This window comes from Microplitis demolitor, chromosome 4, assembly GCF_026212275.2.
Source record: "Microplitis demolitor isolate Queensland-Clemson2020A chromosome 4, iyMicDemo2.1a, whole genome shotgun sequence".
NCBI classification, from domain to species: domain Eukaryota; kingdom Metazoa; phylum Arthropoda; class Insecta; order Hymenoptera; family Braconidae; genus Microplitis; species Microplitis demolitor.
The window spans coordinates 1,833,597-1,856,238 of record NC_068548.1 but is presented as its reverse complement, the minus strand read 5'-3'; the positions used below and the strand labels follow the sequence as shown (position 1 = coordinate 1,856,238).

The 22,642-nt window shown below is 31.9% G+C and overlaps 3 protein-coding genes across 4 annotated transcripts in view; 2 read left to right on the top strand and 1 right to left on the bottom strand.

The window, feature by feature from the left end:
- Positions 1-83: 83 nt before the first annotated feature.
- LOC103571383 (conserved uncharacterized protein) lies at positions 84-10,138 on the top strand. The gene is made up of 6 exons (XM_008549531.3): positions 84-202; positions 451-527; positions 1,201-1,320; positions 2,133-2,307; positions 2,395-2,514; positions 8,671-10,138. Exons 2-6 carry the CDS (start codon positions 468-470, stop codon positions 9,618-9,620), a joined length of 1,425 nt encoding a protein of 474 aa, XP_008547753.1. The 5' UTR covers positions 84-202; positions 451-467; the 3' UTR covers positions 9,621-10,138.
- A 964-nt stretch (positions 10,139-11,102) lies between these two features.
- LOC103571370 (paired box protein Pax-6) overlaps positions 11,103-22,642 on the bottom strand; it is a 38,418-nt gene continuing 26,878 nt past the window's right edge. The window contains exons 6-9 of one of the 2 annotated variants that reach the window (XM_008549512.2): positions 13,111-13,370; positions 12,329-12,597; positions 11,899-12,197; positions 11,103-11,689 (exon numbers count right to left, since the gene is read on the bottom strand). In XM_008549512.2, coding sequence (XP_008547734.1) covers positions 11,592-11,689; positions 11,899-12,197; positions 12,329-12,597; positions 13,111-13,370 — 926 coding nt within the window. In that variant the 3' untranslated portion in view covers positions 11,103-11,591. Of the gene's footprint in view, positions 11,690-11,815; positions 12,198-12,328; positions 12,598-13,110; positions 13,371-22,642 lie in introns of both variants that reach the window. The other variant, XM_008549519.1, reaches the window with a different exon arrangement.
- On the top strand, positions 21,033-22,397 carry LOC103571362 (protein piccolo). The gene is made up of 3 exons (XM_008549501.1): positions 21,033-21,120; positions 21,199-21,768; positions 21,923-22,397. Exons 1-3 carry the CDS (start codon positions 21,115-21,117, stop codon positions 22,331-22,333), a joined length of 987 nt encoding a protein of 328 aa, XP_008547723.1. The 5' UTR covers positions 21,033-21,114; the 3' UTR covers positions 22,334-22,397.

Here is a 22,642-nt window from a genome sequence, read left to right as displayed (position 1 = left end):
AATTTTCGCCACCTAGCGGCTTTAGACTAATTCAAACAAGCAGACCGCGTTGTAGAAAGAGTGAGAGTGTTCGCGTTTCGCGATCTCGGTTCTCGTTCGAGTCATCACCGCGACAAAACTAAAAAAAAAAAAACGTCTTGTGCCCGTTTTAAGCTCAATTGTCTCCAAAAATAAATAAATATCATAAATTTAATCGTATAACGTAAGTTTATTTACAACTCACCCCTCCCGCACTAAAAAATTTCCCAGCCAATTAATTACTTTCCTTAAATAAATCAGTTTCTCCATTTTCCCAAAATAACCTACAATTTTTTATTAATTTTTCCTCTTATCAATTTTTTTCCTCCATAATCACCAGTTCCTGCTTAAATTATTCCATCTCTGTAATTATTATTAATAAATAATTAAGTATTAATTAAAATTCATTAATTACTCAACACTTTTTTTTAGATTAATTAATTTTTAAAATGGAGCAAAGCCACAAGAATAATGACTGCTACTTTTTTTACTACTCCACGTGCACAAAAGTGAGTTCATTTTTTAAATTTAATTAATTAATTTATTAACTATTGATAATTAATAATTAATTAATAATTAGAAATAAATAATTAATTAATATGTCATCGATGAAATTTTAAAAAAATTGTCAGATAAATTGTACAAAAAATCGGCCATATTGTTCATATAATTTAATTACAAGCAGATGGATAATTATAATAATTTTAATTATTTTTAAGTATATGAGCTCTACAGTAATGATAATTAATATGAGCACTGTATGAGTAATTAATAATTACTGCTTTTACTTGATTAGTTTTTTTTTTAATGGGATTTTAAAAAAATTTTTGAATATTTTAGTTACTGCGGATATTTTTTAAGGGGGAGTGGATTTTAAATTTTGGCGGGATAATTTGAATTTGAATTTGAAAATTTTTAATTGGGATATTTAACTGGTAGTTTTTTTTAATTTGCGCGAGATTTTGAAAATTTTATTGGCGGGAAAAAAAATTAATTTGAATGGGGGATTTTTTATTCAGTCGAAGGGGAAAATTAAAATTTTTAAATTTAGAGCGGGAACGAGAAATTTTGAAAAATTTTTTTTTTGTGAAGATAATTCAAATTTTGTGTGGGAAAAGTTCGATAGTTTAATTAGGGAGAGATAAGTTAATTAGATTTAATAATTAATTACTTTATAAATAGGGTGATAGCTGTCAATTTAGACATGAGCCATCAGCACTTGGATGTGAAGTTATGTGTTCATATTGGCAGCAAGGAAATTGTCTTAACGAGCATTGTAACTTTCGACACATGGAATTAAAGGTAATATTATTCATTTATTTTTTTTTTTTTAAATTTCTTTTACGTCACTTAAGTCAATTATCTATTTAAATAAATTAACTTCTTTTATCATTATAATTTTACTGATAATAAATAATGAAATTAATTAGTAATGGAAAAAACTTTAAACGCATTTTTAAATTCTCTTGAATAAAAAAATATTTATAAATTAATTTTGATGGTAAATTTATTTATTAGTAATTTTTTTTTAATTAATAATGCAAATATTCGATTTTTTTATTGATATATAAATATATAGACATATATGTGTATAACATATATATGATGAAGTAGAAAATTAAATTCCCTTTCAAGTGAGTACCAACATGCCATACTTATTTTAAACTAATTAAAATATATATATTTAAGTATAAATATCTATATATATATATATATATATATATATATTTTCATATATTTTATAAAAAGTATAGCTTGTTGGTACTCATTTTAACGGGCATTAAATTCTCTATTCTTCTATGAATATATATATATATATATATATATATATATATATATATATATATATATATATATATATATATATATATATATATATATAGTTGAACCGTTAATAGAATAGAGAACTAAATGCCCTTTCAAATGAGTACCAACATGTCATACTTGTTTCAAATTTCAAAAAATATACACATATATTTAAATATATATATATGTTTATAAATATCAAAAATAAAGTATAGCTTGTGAGTATTCATTTTAAAGGAAATCCATTTTCCTACTCATTTTTAAAAACATTTCCATACTATAACCCTATAATTTTCTTAATAATCCAGAAAAATCGTAAATCAATACCATGTTACTGGGAAACTCAACGTGGAGGATGCAAGAAACCACACTGTCCATTTCTTCACTCACTAGAGCGTCCAGTTCCCAGTGAAATGACAATTAATCCGACTAAAAATACAGAATTACCAAAACCAGTTACTCAAGAATGGTCTAATCGTCCAGGTAATTAAAAATATCACTTGAGTAAACATTCATTATTTAATTTATTAATTTAAAGAAAGAAAAATGATTAATTAATTGGTTGTTTAGATGACGTTAAATTCAATGAAAACAGTGGAGAGACTGATGTAGCAGGTCGCGGAAGCAGCGAAGCCAGCAGTTTTATCGGTAGTCCAGCAGTAGATCCTCTTATCGTAAACTTCGACGAAGGTATGAGGCTTTACTAGCCCCCCCGTCGCCCACCACCGCCCTTCAACGTGCACTACCATCTCACGCCAGGCACTCTATCCCTCACGTCAACAAATTTACATCATCACCACCATCATCACCATCACCAGCAGCAGCAGCAGACCAACCAATTACGTTCTTGCCCAACAAACGCTGCAGCAGCGATGGCTGCTAATTCAGCAGCGGCTGCCGCGGCCGCTGCATTAGCAATTCGTAACCATCGAATGACAATACCTATTGACATTGACATACCGAGTCGCATTAATCTCGGTACCACTGTCGGTAACGTTCCCACGCAGCCACAATCTACCGTGCGCGCGCATCAGCAACATGTCGGACATCAGCAGCAACAGCAACAACAACAGCAGCAAGTTAATGCTAATAATTATCAAGCATTTGGTCATGGTCATGGACAAACAGCAAATTTGTCAACTCACCATGCGTTAACGAGCTTACAAACCCAAAATCAAACTCAACAATTACGTTCTAATAACTTTGCTGCGCATAATACAGCTGCAGCGCCATCACATGACGCTAATTCAACTAACAGATCACGTTATCCGTTTCCTTTCCTCGGTTTTACTTCCTGGAGAAGATACTGAGTTTTTTTTTAAACAAAAATCGGTTAATTATAGCAATTAATCAGTCATTAATCAATTAATCAGACCATTAATCATTTAATTTCATGACTTAACTATCTAATGAGTGATTAATTACTTGACTTGGCAATTAATCGGGTCGCTAGTCGAATTATTGTATCGTTAATTGACGTATTAATCAGTTAATCGAGCCATTAATCATAAAATTTGACGATTAATCGGCTAACGAAGTCATTAATCGGGCTATTAATTAAAAAATTTAACGCTTAGTTGAATTAATAGATGACTAATGAGTTGAGGTGATGACCATTTGTTTAAATAAGTGATTAATGAGATGCAGGAATGATTAATTGATTAAGTGTGACGATTAATTGAATTATTAATTGATTATTTAAAGGAATTAATCGATTAACCGAAGTGATTGGTGAATTAATGACTAGAGTTAACGTGGTGGGAATGAGTTCTCGCATTCGCCTGGCGGTGAGATTTAATTTTTTTTTTATTAAAAAAATGTGCAATTAATGATCGATTAATTGGTTTAATTTTTTTGTTTTATGACGTTGGGGTTTTTAGATGGTGGGTTAATGATTAATGTTATTAATTATTAAGATCGGAAAGATAATTATAGTGTTTAAATAATTTTCTGTTGTTGATTAATTCAATTAATGATTATTAATCAAGCCATTAATCGGTTTAGACTTTTTTAATTTTCCAAAGAATAATTAAGATCAATTAATTAAATAATAACCGGATGTTAAGGAGACAGAAAAAAAATTTTAACGTGACTCATACTGACGATTAATTGATTAATGATGATTAATACGGGGATTAATTGGCTTCAAATTTTTTTTTTCAAATAGAAAACTCATTAATAGCTTATTAATATGGAAGCTAGACAGAGCCAGAGGTTTACAAAAAATTTATTTTGGACTTTAATGCTGATTAATTAATTAATGACCATTAATTCATCGATTAATCAATCATAAATTTATTTAGACACTTAAAATAACGAGTGATTAATAATCGCGTTCAAGAATATTAATAAAAAAAAAATCCACAAGTAACAATTAATTAACATAAAAATTAATTAATTGTCTTGGATTGATTAATGCATGATTAATCCATTATTATCACATATTACACTAATTATTATAAATCATAATAAAACAAAACTATACAAGCTATTGTTACAATTGCAAAACAAACGTTAATTAGTTAAATTAAAAAGAAAGATGGCGCCGTGCGCCATTTTATTTTTTGTTCGGTTAATTAATATTATAATTTTTTTTTTATTAATCTCCTCTAGCATTATTTTTATTCTCTTTTTCTTTGTAATAAAATTTACAAAACAAATTAATTAATTGATCAGTCGATTAATCAATCGATTAATCGATTGTTTAACCGATTAACCGTACATAAATATTATTATTTTTTATTTAGAGGAGACATATATATTGATATATATTTGATCATATGATTAAATGCACATATTAATTCAATTAATCAACGATTAATCGATTAATTGAATTAATTATTAAAATAAATATCATTATTATTATTATTATTATTATTATTATTATTATTTGTATTGTTTGTTACAAATGCATCATATTAATTCATTTATCCAATTAATGAAAAACAATTAATATAATTAATTAATAATATAATTAATTAATGATTAATAATTAGCCCGAAGGATTTATCAAGAGCGTAAACAATCGTCAGCAAAATACTAAAGTATATATTAATATATAAAGCTGAAATGCCTTCATATGTTTTGGCTTGTTACATGATACTTCCAATTAATAAATATATTAATTCATTGATTAATTAATTAATCAATAAAATAATTAATTAATAAAAAAATAGACAAATTTAATAAAATCGGGCGTTGGTTAATAAAATTTTTTTATACGAAAAATTATTTTTTGCTATCTTCACTTCGATTAATAGATATCGAAACCTATTAATCGATTAATCGACTCATTAATCAAACGAGTTAAGTAATAAATTTAGCAATTATATATTTATTAGAAAACAACTTGATTAATTAATCATAGGTTTACTTAGTCGCTTATTAATTCATTAATTAATTGGTTAATCAAATTAATTAAAACGATTAATGCTATTAATAATTCGAAGGTTCCTCAAATGATTAACTGATTCGCACTGTATTAAATTAATGAACATACTTCATGATTAACTAATTAGTTAGTTCATTAATCGATTAATCACGCGATTAATCACTCGATTAATCAAACAATTAACATCATTAATTTAAGGTTAACGTTTTAATTGTCAGAAAATTAAAGTCTGGATTCTTAATTAGTCTCAAAAGATCGATTAATTAAATTCACTGATTAATAGAATGATTAATCTATTAATTAATGGTTAATCATTAAAATCCTAATTCGATTAATCGAAGTAAGTTGGCAATTAATGTTACACTCGTAATTAATTTTATAAATAATCCAATCAATTGAATAATTTCATGATTAATCGGTTGATTAATCGATTAATTAACAGAACAAAGTTAAGATAGCAGCAAAAAATTTTTTTTAAAGATGGCGCTGATTAATGTCAGTTTAAAAAATGAGCAAATAAATTAAGCGAAAATTAATATTAATTAATAATTAATGGAAAAAAAAATAGAAAAAAAACTAGATAGACAAAAAAAATAATTTTTATTTCAAAGCAATCGATAATGATAATTAATTACTAATTATAAAATTATATAGAATTTTTATTAACAAAAAAAAAACAACAATTAATTAGACAATTAATTTAAATATTAATTTAGTATTAAATTAATTGATAATATTAATAATAACAATTTATTAAACAAGCGTGTAAAACCTTCGTAGTGGCATTTGCATTAACTCTGCAATGATATAAAAATATATATATAAATATATATAACAAAATAAAATTATATATACATATAATTATTAATATTAATGTTAACATTAATATTGATTAACAGATTAATATAAAAAACAAATTACAAACAAATATATTAATAAATTTTTTCAGCTCGGCAAAATGTATCTGCCTTTGCGACGGTTAACTTTTTTTTTATTTTTATTGTGGAGAACAATTGATTAATTAAGGGCGTTAATTAATTAAAACAATTAGTCATTAATTAATAAAAAAAAAATTAAATAAATAAAACAGCAAATTTATTAAATCGTGTGGAAAATTTAAAAGCTTTTCATTTGTAAGCTACTGTGTATATTTATTAATCATTAATTATTAATCATTAATGATAGTCATAAATAGGTTAGGTTATTAATGATTAATTTATTGTCTGATGATTAATCGATTAATGGTTGATGACTAATAATCTATTGGTGATTAATCGTTAATGAAGTGATCGATGATTAATGATTAACCGGTGGTGATTAATGGTTAATTATTGATGATTAATGATTAACGGATGGTTATTAATGGTTAATTATTAATGATTAATGATTAACGGGTGGTGATTAATAGTTAATTATTGATGATTAATGATTAACGGATGGTGATTAATGGTTAATTATTGATGATTAATGATTAACGGGTGGTGATTAATGGTTAATTATTGATGATTAATGATTAATGATTAATGAATATACATATGTTTATGGTATGCGTGCATTTACTAATACATTAACGTATTTGTAGAAACGATTAATGATTAATTATAAAGGAATGAAAGTAAAAAAGAACGAAAAAATAGAAAAGGAGAAAAAAAATTGAAATTTATATTAATTTGAAATAATTATTTAAAAAATATATGAATGAGTAGTTTATTTGATTTATCAATGGAGAACTTATTATACAATTACTGTAAGCGATTAATATTAATTCATTATGAGATGATTTATTAATTGATTATTATTGACTTTTACGTTTAAATTATTGAGTTTAAATAAACATGACGATTATGGGCAATATTTACTTTATTAGATTTTTTTTTTTGTAAGATTATCCTGAGATTATTAAATAGTCTTAAATCTTTACAGCTTTTTTTAGTATTAGACTTTAATGCATGGGTATATTGAATAATAGGACTTGGAATTTTCGAAAAAATTCAAATTTTTTTAATTAGATTATAATATAACTGCCGTGAAAAAATTAATTAAAACGTATCATAGTTTAAAGTATGATTGGAAGTATGAAATTCATACTTTTATAGTAATATATCGAAACCAATAATCGATACATCGAATTTATCAATCGATATATTAAAATTTTAAATCGATATATCGAATTTTTGGAATTGATAGATCGAACATTAATATCGATATATCGAGCGTGAATATCGATATATCGAGCATTAATATCGATATATTGAACATCGATATCCATATGTCAAACATTGATATCGATGTATTAAACATCGATATATCGAACGTGAATATCGATATATCGAGCATTAATATCGATATATTGAACATCGATATCCATATGTCGAACATCGATATCGATGTATCAAACATCGATATATCGAACATCAAAATCGATATATCGAACATTGATATCCATATGTCGAACATTGATATCGATGTATTAAACATCGATATATCGAACGTGAATATCGATATATCGAGCATTAATATCGATATATTGAACATCGATATCCATATGTCGAACATCGATATCGATGTATCAAACATCGATATATCGAACATCAAAATCGATATATCGAACATTGATATCCATATGTCGAACATTGATATCGATGTATTAAACATCGATATATCGAACGTGAATATCGATATATCGAGCATTAATATCGATATATTGAACATCGATATCCATATGTCGAACATCGATATCGATGTATCAAACATCGATATATCGAACATCAAAATCGATATATCGAACATTGATATCCATATGTCGAACATTGATATCCATATGTCGAACATTGATATCGATGTATTAAACATCAAAATCGATATATCGAACATCGATTTCGAATATCGACATTGATATATCCAACATCGATTTCGAATATCGACATTGATATATCGAACATCAAAATCGATTTTTTTCTTAACCAAATTCAAAAGTTGATATATTAAAATATCATTCGATATATCGAATTTATTTAATTCAAACAACATTTTTACCGCCTTATTTAAAAAAAAAAATCAATCGAATCTTATTTTTCAAAATACCTTAACTACCGTAGTATAATTTCATAATTTTTCCTCTTCCTAATTCTTTTTATCTAAAATAAAATTTCTATCTACACCCAATAGAATATGTTTCAGACTCTGGTGATCAAGGCCTTGACATATCTCTTAATAAAACGCCTCCAAACTTATCTAAATAAAAAATAATAACCCAAAACCATCAGATGATCTCTTAAAAATCTTGAGAAGAGGAAGCTTCTGCTATCATATAAATTTGAAAAAAAAAAAAAAAAAAAAAAAAAAATTGAAAACTGGTTTGCAAGAAAAAGAGAATAAAAATAATAATGAAAATAAATGAAAAAGACCTAAATAATAATTATCAATCTTCTGTTTTTCTTGATATCTCATTGCAGAGTCTGACAGTGAAGGAGTCACCTCGTCACCCAACAAGACTACAGCGCCATCTTCAGGCTCACGAGCACTTTCTAGACTAGGAGCCGCGACAGCAAAAACTTACGAGGAAATTCGTCTAGAAGAAATTCAAGCCGAGAGTGCTGCCTACTGGTCCTACGATCCGACAAACTATCAGAGTCAAGCTGTCGGTAAGATAAAAAATTCACGTACCAGACCTGGGGCTCTGCCTTATCGACGCAGTCCCAAAGATGGCGACAACGACAATCTGGACTTCGAGATTCTGACGTTAGATGAAATAAAACGTCGTAAAAAATTGCTACAGTCAGATACTCTAGATACTTCAGATAATTTCAATCTAGTTAATTTGAAAAAAGATAATAAAGTCACCCAGAATCAAGACAACGAAATTTCTGGCTCGAAAACTGACGTAGATAATTTGGTAGATAATCTAGATAATGTTCAAAAATTATCTAAAGATATTACAGAAGCTAAAAAAGATGCTATGACTGTAGATAATTTATGTAGTGATAGTGTAGATAATTTAGATACTTCAGATAAATTTGAAAATACTCTAGATAGTTTAGATAAAATTAAAGATAACGGGGATGTAGATAACACGAAAAAGAGAAAACGAGATGATGATCTAAAGATAAAACCAGTTAAATTACGAAGATCTCAGAAGATTAGGAAATTATTTGAAGATAAAGATAACGTGGAGGCTGAAGATAACAGTAGAGATATTGCTGTGAGATTATGTGATAGCAGTACTGAAGATATTCCGATGAGTCTGGAATTGAAAAATGTTTCAGATAATCGTGATGGTACGAGATTATCTGGGGAAGATGATTTGACGTTAGATAAGTATCTAGATGAAGAAGAAGAGCTCGTCGAGGCTTCCGAAGATATTCTTGAGGATATTGATAAACTGCTGACTGAGAAAAATACATGAGATGAAAAATTATCTTTAGATGAAAAATTACCTAGAGATAAAAAATTATCTGTAGTCGTAAAAACCACAATTATGCCTGTCAGACTCTAGAAATTCGTTTTTTCAATAAAAGATAATTTTTTTTTGTAGATAATTTTTTATCTAATGTCCAAAATTGCGAGGAAAGTCAAAAATTTTTGAGCTATGCTTGTTATTATCTTTATTAGTATTGTCTTTTTGTATGTCTTGTGGTTTATCTTAATTATTATTCGTTCAACGTGTCGTTACGCAAACAATCGTGGTAATATGTTTGGATATTCAAATAAATCGATGACGCGAGATCCAAGAATAAGAATTGGCGATTAACAAATTTATGTCAGCCTGCAGTGTCTTGCATTTATTAATAATATTATTTTTATGTTCACTTTTGATTGTAGAAAGTGAAAATCATATATATTATATATAAAAAAAAAATTATGATTGATAAAATTTTTAATTTTATTTAACATGTATTATAAATAACAACACATTATGCATTTAGATTATGTTTGAGTATTTATCAAAATACTAATTATCTTAAATTAATTAAAATAGTTAAAAGATTAGTAATTAATAAATTTGAATAGTAATAAAATTAATACATTTTTCTCAAATTATGATTTTTGCAATTTTATTCATTTTTTTTTTTTTTTTTACTAGAAAAATTCCAAAATCGATGTATCGGAATTTTAAATCGACTTATCGAAACTTAAAATTGATGTATTGAAATTTTATTTCGATATCTTGTAATTCTGAATCGATATATCGATATGAAATATCGAACTTGAAAATCGATTTATGAAAATCAAATTTCGATTTATCGAACTTAAGATTTGATATATCGAAGTTAAAAATCGATATATCGAAGTTAAAAATCGATATATGAAAATCAAATTTCGATTTATCGAACTTAAGATTTGATATATCGAAGTTAAAAATCGATATATCGAAGTTAAAAATCGATATATGAAAATCAAATTTCGATTTATCGAACTTAAGATTTGAGATATCGACGTTAAAAATCGATATATCGAAGTTAAAAATCGATATGTCGAAGTTAAAAATCGATATATCGAACTTAAAATCGATATATGAAAATCAAGTTTCAATATATTTAACTTAAGTTTTGATATATCGAACTCAAAAATCGATATATCGAAGTTAAAAATCGATATATCGAAACTCTGATAATCGACCTATCGAAAAAAATCGATACATCGAAATTTCTAATTGATATATCGAAATTAACAATCGATATCGTAACAAAATCGATTACTTTCTCGATACATATCGATCTCGAAATCTCATCTCGATTTAAAAATCACAGGTAAGTAAAAATTATACAAAATGACAGGACGGTAAGTGGGTCAATAAAATAACACATATTTATTTATAATTAATATAATTACGCTTAATTACCTAACAGAAATAATCACAATTGGTCTCGTCAAAACAAAATTTCTCCTTCCTCTCAAAAATTCACATTTTTTTACACAATTACAATTATAACCTTAAAAAATGAATTTTCTTAGCTAGATATTTAACAGCAACCTCTTTTATTACACCGATAAATATCACTAATATTAGTAATAATAATAATAATATTAATAATAATAATAATAATAATTAATTAATTAATCAATTAATAATAATTATATGTCGGGCTTAATAACTATTTGACTAACTAATAATTTTCCTATCCAAATAAAATCCATAACTGATATTGGTTATCTAGTTAATTAACAAACTTAACGATTGTTAATATATATTTGTATATATATATATTTATATATAATATCATAAATAATAAAATTTCAATTAAAACGGGTGGCAGTACGTCCAGTATCACCAAGACCGTAATCCAAGTCTTGATAAAAAAAATTACCGACCGAGTTTTTACCGACGGTTGGTAAGTCAGTTTTGCGATGCGGCCAAGCTGGTTGACCACCAGGATCACTGGAGCCTCGGGCTCCAGTACTGTGCAGCCATGTCTGGAGTTGGCTGATGACCTGGTACAGCAATTGGGACACTGACACCCGGGGAAATCAAACCTGCAACCGGTAAAACAGATTTATCAGCGAGTTTTTGGTGATTAGCTGATGATTGGATGATCTAAGGCTGATGTGAAAGCTAGGATAGGATAAAGCTCGAGCGTTGGTGAATTGGTTAGCCATTACCGATTAGCAGTGGTGATGGTAGCCGAGTCCCACGTGTGGCTAGAGCGCTAGCAGCGAGTGCAGTGAGTGCGGAAGACACTCACCGGTCGAACTGGCATTCTGGTTGTACTGGTTCAGACTGGGTGTGTGGTACGGCTGGGTCGGGCTACAGCTGGGTCGTGACCCATATCCTAGATGAAGAGGCTCGTAACTTGGTGGTCGTGCCACTCCGCAAGAGTATCCGTTGTCTCGTTGATGAAGACACGCTGCTGGACTTGGACCTACGGTCATCCCGACGGTCATTCCCATGTGACCCATGCCCCCGGTTGTGAGTGACGACATGCTGGTGGTATGCTGCTGACTCTGCTGCGACATACTGAAGTTTGGCATCGACGTCATGGGACTGAAACAACAAAGCAATTGAAGTTAGTTCGGAAAGTAATCGATAGACTGGAGTTTCTATGAAAATTTATGATGGAGTGGCATTCATTTGCTAATGGAGATCAATAAACACTGTCCGAAATTGGGTCTCACCTGTAAGAGTCAGGCATGCTCGGAATCCCTGGATAAACACTTGGCGCAAATCCATGATGAATTCTTGGAGGCGAGGGAGGGACTTGTGGTGGTGCTTGTGCTCCCAGAATTCCCGTAGGTGGCGGAGGGGTTGGATGGCCACCTACTAGATGCACTCCCGAGTGTCCAGTTTGCTGTTGGCTCTGTTGCTGTGATGGTGGATTATCTCTTCTTTGAGTTCGTAATTTTTCTTCGCGTCTCCACTTTGCGCGGCGATTCGAAAACCAGACCTGAGTTAGTTGAGAGAATATTGGGTCAATTTCTATTCTACAATAAGGTTTTAAGGACAAGAGCTATGTCCATGCCCAGGATTAGGGACATGATCTAGACTTGGGACAGTGTCTAGAATTAGGTACGTGATCTCGAGCTATGTCCAAGATTAAGGCCATAATCTAGGACAATGATCAATACCAGGATCAAGAACATGACTTGGGACAGTGTCCAGGATTAGGGACGTGATCTAGAACTATGACCAAGACTAGGGCCAGGATTAGGACAATGATCAATACCAGGACCATGACTTGGAACAGTGTCCAGGATTAGGGACATGGTCGAAAATTATGACCAGGATAGAGACATGGTCTAGGACAATGATCAATACCAGGATCAAGAACATGACGAAAAGGTGTCCAGGATCAGGAACATGATCGAAAACTATGACCAAGACTAGGACCAGAATTAGGGACAAGATCCAGAACTAAAACCAAGAATAAATCCACCATAAATGGATAATTAAATCCTACCTGTATTCTGGCCTCCGGCAGGCCAATTTTCCCAGCGAGTCTCTCTCTAGCAAACACATCAGGATAATGAGTCCGTTCAAACTCTTTCTCCAACGCATCAATCTGGTCATTAGTAAAACTGGTGCGATTTCTCTGCAGCTTTCTCTTGAGCCTAAGCCTCGCCTGGTCATCATCAGCCCCACCAGAAATGCTTCCCGCGTTGCTGTTATCGCCCCCGCTGTTTGTTTCATCAGAGTGAGCTCCCCCTTCCAATTCGGCCACTAGAAAAAAGTCAAAATAAATCAGTCAGCACATTGTCGACGTCATTCTACCAAACAATGCAGAGTCACCAAAATGAGCTAGGTCGTGATAGCAAAGACAGTAAGAAAAAAAATCTATATTACAACTAGATGCGTACAGGATTGTACCAGCGAGCTACAGACAAACCTTATCGTCGGTTTCTGGGTGAGCGCGTTCAAGCGTCACTGGGTTTTAGCTCCTGCCTAGGGAGTAATACACGCGGGGATGGGAATCAGGGAATGGGGTGAGTTTGTGTGAGGTACCAAGGTAACCAGGGTTGGGGACGCGATAAGATTCCTCCGGACCCCGCTTCGCTCACTAGCTATCGCTCATAGTCTACCCCACCCTCGGGTAATGCGAATCCCTCTGACAATGCGGTAATGGAAACTAGATAGATAACAGTTCGGCTGGAGATTTTTATATAAATTTTTGAATCCTTATTAAAAGTTAGGAAAAAACCGGGGGTTAAACAGAGGAGTAGCAGAGATAAATTTGGATAATCTGGATAAGGACGAAACTGGCTAAGTGCCGCGACGTTGGATTACGGTTACGGTAACGGTAACAGAAAATTTGCTCTGCTAAGTGGTGAGTTGCCAGCACCAATAAGAGTGTCGAGTATAGTCTTGAGTTCATAGCGACGCAGGATCTGAATCTCTTGTGGATCTTGGTAGGGTGGGACATCTTAGGGCGGCTTAAGCAGCAATTAAAACCACCGCCATGTTCTCAAACTTATATTGTGAACGTCTCAACCCCGAGACAAGTTCGCTTACGCGGGTTACGCTTCCAACCATCTCGAAACAAGAAACTCCTGAGCTTGACGATATCAACCACTTAGCACTAACTTTACTAATTTACGCTTCACATGTCATGCGGATTTAAACTTTTAGAGAAGACTAGAAAATTTGAATTTTTCGGCGCGATTGTTTTTTTTTTGATAATATGGTGCGAGTTTTGGGTTGGGGTGAAAAGTCGTAAGGACCTTTTTTGTAGAAAATTTGAAGCCCTACAAAAATGTATATAGACATTTTTATCGTATCTCTCATAGATTAGCCGGAATTTAATTAATTATGAATTTTGCAAAAAATTCAGTAAAGTCATGTCCCATGCTTATGGTCGTGATTATTTAAAATAATTCTAGGACGTGATCTCTTGGATTTGTGTAAAAAATAACAAGAATCTTTTTTGTAGGAAATTGAAAGCTCTACAAAAATGTATATAGATATTTTTGTCGTATCTCTGATAGTTTAGCCAGAATTTCATTAATTACAGATTTTGCAAAAAATGTGGTTAAGTCAAGCCGCATGTTATGGTTGCGGTTACTTTAAATAATTTTAGGGCGTGATCTCTTGGATTTAGGTTGAAAGTTATAAGGACCTTTTTTGTAGGAAATTTAAAGCTCTACAAAAATGTATATAGATATTTTTGTCGTATCTCTGATAGTTTAGCCAGAATTTCATTAATTACAGATTTTGCAAAAAATGCGGTTAAGTCGAGCCGCATGTTATGGTTGCGGTTACTTTAAATAATTTTAGGGAGTAATCTCTCGGATTTAGGTTGAAAGTTATAAGGACCTTTTTTGTAGGAAATTTAAAGCTCTACAAAAATGTATATAGATATTTTTACCGTATCTCTGATAGTTTAGCCAGAATTTCATTAATTACAGATTTTGCAAAAAATGCGGTTAAGTCAAACCGCATGTTATGGTCGCGATAATTTAAAATAATTCTAGGGCCAGATCTATTGGATTTGGGTAAAAATTGACAAAGATCTTTTTTGTAGAAAATTAAAAGCCCTACAAAAATGTATATAGATATTTTTACCGTACTTACACTAGTTTAACGCCAAAACTAAATTAAAAGTTTTAAGCAGTAAAATTTTCATCAAAGGAAAAATTCAGTGATAAAATATTGTTACGAAAAGGTTAAGAGTTATCTTAAGAGAGTCCGAATAAAGAATCGGAAGAAGCAAAAAAGCACGAAACATCTTTGAAATCGTTGGAGCGTAATGGGCGCTTGTCTCCGTCTGGGACATTTCAAGGTGTGTTAAAAGCACTCGAATCTACTGGGGTGAAAGTTTAAAAGTGTAAGAAAGCGAATAAAAAGAAAAAGTTCCTTAAAGAGAAAAGAACAAGAACATGGTCAAGTGACAAATGCACAAAAAGACTCGGGAAAAAGTTATATAATAGAGTTACCACTTAGCTAAACGCTCCGAGAGCTACAATAGTGATTGATTGCATTGTACCTTTCATTAAATGGTCCACGTGCGCGACCCGCCGTACCAAAAACAATCACCCATAGGCCCTTATTACCCCTTATTAAAACGGTTTATACTCAACAAACACAATAACGACTCGCGACAGCCAACTGCTCGTTACAAGTCGCGTAGTAACCGAAAGTTATTCTGCCGCGCGACGTCGACGTCACTTCAGCTAAAATTGATTCCGTTGTAACCGTAAATATAAGTGTAATTGTTGGACATTATTTAGCATAGTTAAAGTTAATTTAACTTATGGACCCATCGATGTGTTAACGAGTCATCGCGTGGCAAAATGGCGCCTGCAGATGCGTCAAACAGCAACTGAGCCTCAAATGCTGCGAGTCTAAATGATGATACAGATGTTAGGGAAAGGTTTGTTTTGTTGTATATAGAATTTGTTGGGCACTGAGATGAAACGGCTGGTAGTTATTATTATTTAGGGGTCGACTAATGCCGGATAATGGGAATGACTTACCCTAAAAAGCGAAAAGGGGAGGGAAGAATTTAAATCTGATAGGTTGTTACGCTATGACACCTCTACCCTCTGTCACTTTTTTTTTTATATAGCGGCCATGTTGAGTTGGAAGATGTCGGAATGACAAACCGCGGATTTTTTAAGGGGTTACTTTTGTCAGCCGAATTGCCGTAACAAATTTTTCGGGGTTTCGACTCTTGTTGCCGTTAGAATTTGTCAATAAAACACACGAACATTTGTCGGGGTACAAGAAAAATTTTTCTGTCAATCCGTTCATTTTTGAAAAAATTCTGTTCCGTCGGAAAGATTTTTTTTGCTTGACCCGAGCATGGAAACCGTCGACGCGCCCAAGGAATAATCATACACACAAGTTTTTTTTTTTAAAAACCTTCTTCTCGATGCCCTTTAAGGCCCCGAGCCCCACTAATTAACAACTGAGCCAAAGTTTAAATTTTACAGCCAAAATTAAAAGTCTTTCCGACAGAAATTTTCGGGTTTTTGCGCAGAAACTTTGAATCGTCGCAACCTCTCAGAAAATCAACATATCTGTACACTTTTTTTTTTGAATCTCTTCGTCTCACTCCTAGCTATCACCCTGGACCCAAATTATGACCAACTGATGCCCAGTTTTGGACCTATGATAAAAATAGACAAAAAAACAAGCGGGTTTGCGTGATTTGAGAAGTAAAAAGTTGATAATACCCGACTTAAAGATAAATTGGATAAATGAGAAAGGAAATATTATAGAACTCGATTAAATTCAACCATCCGTTGGATACGATCGAATATATAAGCAGCTCTTTCTACGTAACTGAGTTTGCTGGGGTTATTACGCGATTCATTTGTAACTCGGTCTTTATATGTTCATGTGTTTTACACATATATGTATGTATATATATTTTGCAGAACATGAGTATTTTGCGAGAGAGAACTGCACGTTTCCCAGCCGATAGACTCCAATCCTCTTTGCCAACAAACGCTCGAATGAACGAGCAGAGCAAATCTCCTTATGCGCAACTCAATCAAATTCCGTACGCCCGTCCTTTCCTATATTTGCTGTTCTATATAAATTTTTATGTTTGTTACTTATTTCCGCGAGTTATTACAGCCATTAAAAATTTTATTTTTTGCTTCATTATTATTTATATCAAAGGTGTCCGTAAAATTAGGAGATAAAGTGTAAAGAGGTAGAAAAAGCAAATTGTCAACAATCCAGGAGCTAAATAGGCGAAACACACGACTAAGAGGACAATTATTTCCGGCTTCTTGACTCGTGCGATGTGTACCTTTACAAGTTTTGCTCAATGCATACTTGGCTGAGCAACCAGCCCTAACTTTCATCCCCAATTGTTTGTTACTGATATCTTTAAGATTATGGTTTATAATAATTCTCGTAAACTTTTAGTCTATTTTTAGTTTCAGACAGAAAAGGTGCATGAGAGAGCGTAAACTTTAGAAAACTATTTATCTTGTTTGGAGGAAAGTTAATACTTTGAAGAATTTTCAGGGAAATTTCAATTTTAGTCAGTTTTTAGACACTTTGTTATTTTAAATAATTCTAGAGACAGAGCTATGAGATTTGGGTCAAACGTGATAAGGACCTTTTTTGTGGGAAATTTAAAGCCCTACAAAAATGTATATAGATATTTTTACCGTGTCTCTGATAGTTTAGCCGGAATTTCATTAATTACAGATTTTGCAAAAAATGCGGTTAAGTCAAACTGCATGCTTATGGTTGCAAATACTTTAAATAAATCTAGAGCCAAACCTATTGGGTTTGGATAAAAAATTATAAGGACCATTTTTGTAGGAAATTGAAAGCTCTACAAAAATGTATATAGATATTTTTACCGTATCTCTGATAGTTTAGCCAGAATTTCATTAATTACAGATTTTGCAAAAAATGTGGTTAAGTCAAGCCGCATGTTATGGTTGCGGTTACTTTAAATAATTTTAGGGCGTAATCTCTCGGATTTAGGTTGAAAGTTATAAGGACCTTTTTTGTAGGCAATTGAAAGCTCTACAAAAATGTATATAGATATTTTTACCGTATCTCTGATAGTTTAACCAGAATTTCATTAATTACAGATTTTGCAAAAAATGCGGTTAAGTCAAGCCGCATGTTATGGTTGCGGTTACTTTAAATAATTTTAGGGCGTAATCTCTCGGATTTAGGTTGAAAGTTATGAGGACCTTTTTTGTAGGAAATTGAAAGCTCTACAAAAATGTATATAGATATTTTTACCGTATCTCTGATAGTTTAGCCAGAATTTTCATATATAGATAGCAGAATCGCCATATTGGTCCTAATGAGCAGTACGGTCTAGTAAAAAATTATCAACAGCAAATTAAAGACATAAATTATATTCGTAAGTCAGTAAAATGCCAAAGGGTTCCTAATATAACGAGTAAACTAAAGCCGTCAACGGTTGGTTAAGCTGGCAAACGTGTCAATTTAGTCACGCTTTAACACATTGTAACTTCCCCAAGCGATTCCCCAGAGTCTCTTCACCATCCGCGGCATCTAGACACCCACAAAACATTGACGAGTCCATATCCACATTCACATAAATAAAAATCCTCACGTTCGCTTGCGCAAACGAACAAGAAAAGAGAGAGAGGGAGAGAGTGAATGGATTAAAATAAACAAATGATATCATCAGATATGAGAGTTATATAGACTAAATATATCCTTAACATAACGAAAAGTAGATTCAAATGATAATGAAGAGTTGAGCCAAGGGTTCCTTGTCCCTTTTATATGTATACTAGTATCCACCCTTCATAGACGATTAATCCAGTTTACACGTATCCCTCTGGACTAATTTATAAGTCGGAATCCTCACAAACGCCCCCGGTATTTTATTACCAGGTTCTAAATTAAACAAAATTCGTGTTTAAATTATTGAAACTAATGTGGAACCAGTTGTCAGTCGATAAAAAAATTTTATTAATATGTTACTTGGCGTAAAAATTAGGGATTTTTAAATTTCGAATTACTTGGCATGAAATTTAATTATTTTTAATTTACTTGGCATGGAAATTTGAAATGAAATTTTTTACTTAAAAATTCTAATAATTACTTGGCGTGATATTAAAAGATTATACTTGGCATGACATTAGAAAATTTCAAAGTCTGATGTGATAGTTTGAGATAAAAAATTACTTGGCATATTTTTAAATTCAATATTCATTTGAAATTAAAAAATTACTTGGCATGAAATTTAATTATTTTTAATTTACTTGGCATGGAAATTTGAAATGAAATTTTTACTTAAAAATTCTAATAATTACTTGGCGTGATATTAAAAGATTATACTTGGCATGACATTAGAAAATTTCAAAGTCAGATGTGATAGTTTGAGATAAAAATTTACTTGGCATATTTGTAAATTCAATATTTACTTGAAATTTTAAAATTACTTGGCATGATAATTGTAGATTTTTAAGTTTAGTTACTTGGCATGAAATTTAATTATTTTCAATTTACTTGGCATTATATTTTAAAACGAAATTTTTACTTAAACTTTTAATATTTACTTGGCATTATATTGAAAAATTATACTTGGCATGCCATTAGAAAATTTCAAAATTACATGTGATAGTTTGAGATAAAAATTTACTTGGCATGATATTTTTATTGTAAATTTTTTGAATTTTAAATTACTTGGCATGAAATTGTATAATTTATAATGATGTATAATTTACTTGGCATTATACTTTAAAACAAAATTTCAAAATTTACTTGGCATGCTATTAAAAAATTATACTTGGCATATTTTCAAATTCAATACTTAAAAATTCAAGAATTACTTGGCGTGATATTTCAAGATTTAAAATTCACATAAAGTCATTTTAAAAATTTTAATAAATTACTTGGCATAATTACATGTAATAATTTTCAATTAAAATCTACTTGGCATAATATTTTGCTACTTGGCACAAATTTAAAAATTTCCTAATAATCTGACATAAAATTACAAACTTTTAAAAAAACTACTTCAACTACTTGGCGCGAAATTCATCGATTTTTAAATTATTCAAATTACTTGGCGCGATATATTTCTGTTCAAAATTCATTCGTAAAAGATCCGAATGCGAAAAATTATTTCATAGACGCTATAAAAGTAGTAAAATAAATATATATATATGAAAAAAAAAAAAAATTTAGTGAGAAAAGCAGAGTTGAAATTCAGCAGTAATGCGACGTAGGGACGGTATCTCGCCCTTCTTTTGTCCCTCGTTCTCCTCGGTCCGATATTGAAATGGAGTCGTTTGAGTGTTAATAATTTGCTTTGCAGAACCCCTCGGCAAGAGAGTGTGCCCCGCTCTTTAAAACTACTACAGCTAAAACTTATTCCTTTTTTTCTATATATATATTCCCCATTATTATTATCATCATCATTATTATCATTATTATTTTTCCGATTTCCCAGTTTACAGTTTCCAAAGCCAAAGTCTGTTCCTAAAAAAAAACACGTTTGTTATCTAGCTCTGAATATTCTCAATAAATCGAGTCTGGATGCTGTTAAGAATTTAGTCCACGTTATTCATTACACGCACGTAGCGCGTGCTGCGAATCCTAATGCAAATGCTGACCACAAATATTTATAAATCCTCGCTATGTTAATAGACACCGTAATAGCTGAAATGTAGGCGTAGGCGTGATAATTGATACCGAAATTACAACAGCACCAGGAAATTCCAAAACTAATGGCCTTCATCCCATTTGGATTCCTGGCCAAAGCAGTATGAGCGTTAACGCTTACTTCCACAAATTTTACTCGACTAATTCGTTTTAATTATTAGCAAATATTATAACTCAACAATGAATTATTGAATGAGCTAATCGTCCCCATTTTATTCGGCATTGTTTTATAATAAGAGGGCCAATGTCATTTAGTGTCGCTGTAGCGGGAGTTGCTCATCGAGTATAAAAATCCAATTGCACTTGGACAAAGTATCAGTTTCATTGACAACATTCGTCGATCAACATGAAGGTAATTCTCTCATAGTTAACCTCTTTTATCCACTACCATTTCAATTATTTACTAATTTCGTTGTTCATTTTTTTCTAGATAATCATCGCCTTAGCATCTGTGGTTATGGTTTTGGCCGAACCGCCAATTCGTGGGACCTACTACTTTGCCAAACAGGAAGACGCTCCTTACCCAGCATCTGGATGGAAACCCGACGGTCCGTCATTCGATTTGCCACAGAAACAGTCCGAGAAACAACAAGTAGCGCCACAACGTCAATACGGAGCTCCAGTTAAGGCTCCACAGCCACAGTATGGCGGTCCAGCCGCAGCACAAACTGAATATGGAGCTCCCGCTAAGGCTCCACAGCAACAATATGGAGCTCCAGTTGCTCCTCAGAAGCAATATGGAAGCCCAATAGTTCCTCAACGACAATATGGCGCTCCAGTCGCTCCCCAAAGTGAATATGGCGCCCCTATTAAGGCTCCGCAGAACCAATATGGAAGTCCATCTGTACCAGAACGCCATTATGGAGGACCAGTAGCACCACAGAATCAATATGGAACACCATCAACACCAGAAAACCAGTATGGAACACCCCAATACCCATCAGAATCATCAACAGCAACAGATTATGATGAAACAACTTTCCCTACAACTGAATCTCAGGTAATTTCCTTGATTAACAATCAGAATATGACTTGAAGTTCCGTTAACCTTCGGGATTTAGTATTCAGAACGTGAGTTGTCGCATCACTTTCGATGGCGGACGTGTCCAAGGCCGTTGGCAATCTACTGTAGCTTATCGTTTGTTTTATTTCAGGCTGAGCCCGTCGACTCTATCAACGAACTTGATGAACAAGGAAATGTCGATGAGCAGAAACAAGGCGAGTACTATATCGCGCTTCCCGACGGAAGACTCCAGAGAGTACAGTATGTAAGTCGTCAGGACATTGAGGCTATGAAATATTTCGCCAAGATCAGGGCTGAGAATGTTGAGCCTTTGAGGGGACCAGTCTACGCCTACCAGCCGTTACAGAAACTCCAGTTCGCGACGACCCAACTGGAAGTTGTGCCACAGGATCAGGCCCAGGTTCAAGGAGCTCCTGCTAAGCTCCAGGTTCCAGTTGCTGCTAAATTGCAAGGAGCCGTCGCTGAAGTCGCGGTACCGGTTTCCAGCTTTAGTAGCTTTGCTAATTACCAACCGGAACAAAGATTCTTGGTTAGTTTTTAAGGTTATGAAATTTTATCATGTAGTGGGGATTAATGAGCAATAAATACGAAAATATAATCCTAGACTTGGCTTGTCTTGAATTTATTGATTTTGACAGACCGCGGAATCCAAGAAATTTAATATCTCAGGAATTGCGTTTCATAAGCTTGCCTTTTGTTCCCACCGGCTTATTTAACTCACTATTTTTAATTACTATTATTATTATTATTATTATAAGACGAAATATTTTTGAAGTCAAATTTTGGCTCAATGGTTAGAGATAGGGCAAAAGTTGTAATAAACAATTTTGTAGGAAATTAAATTTCCTAT

Excerpts from the sequence above, each read along its gene's own strand:
- LOC103571383 (XM_008549531.3), top strand. The coding sequence starts at position 468 with ATGGAGCAAAGCCACAAGAATAATGACTGCTACTTTTTTTACTACTCC. Across the intron at positions 528-1,200 it reads ACTACTCCACGTGCACAAAA|GGTGATAGCTGTCAATTTAG; the intron begins GTGAGTTCATTT and ends CTTTATAAATAG. Across the intron at positions 2,515-8,670 it reads TATCGTAAACTTCGACGAAG|AGTCTGACAGTGAAGGAGTC; the intron begins GTATGAGGCTTT and ends ATCTCATTGCAG.
- LOC103571362 (XM_008549501.1), top strand. Across the intron at positions 21,769-21,922 it reads TCCCTACAACTGAATCTCAG|GCTGAGCCCGTCGACTCTAT; the intron begins GTAATTTCCTTG and ends GTTTTATTTCAG.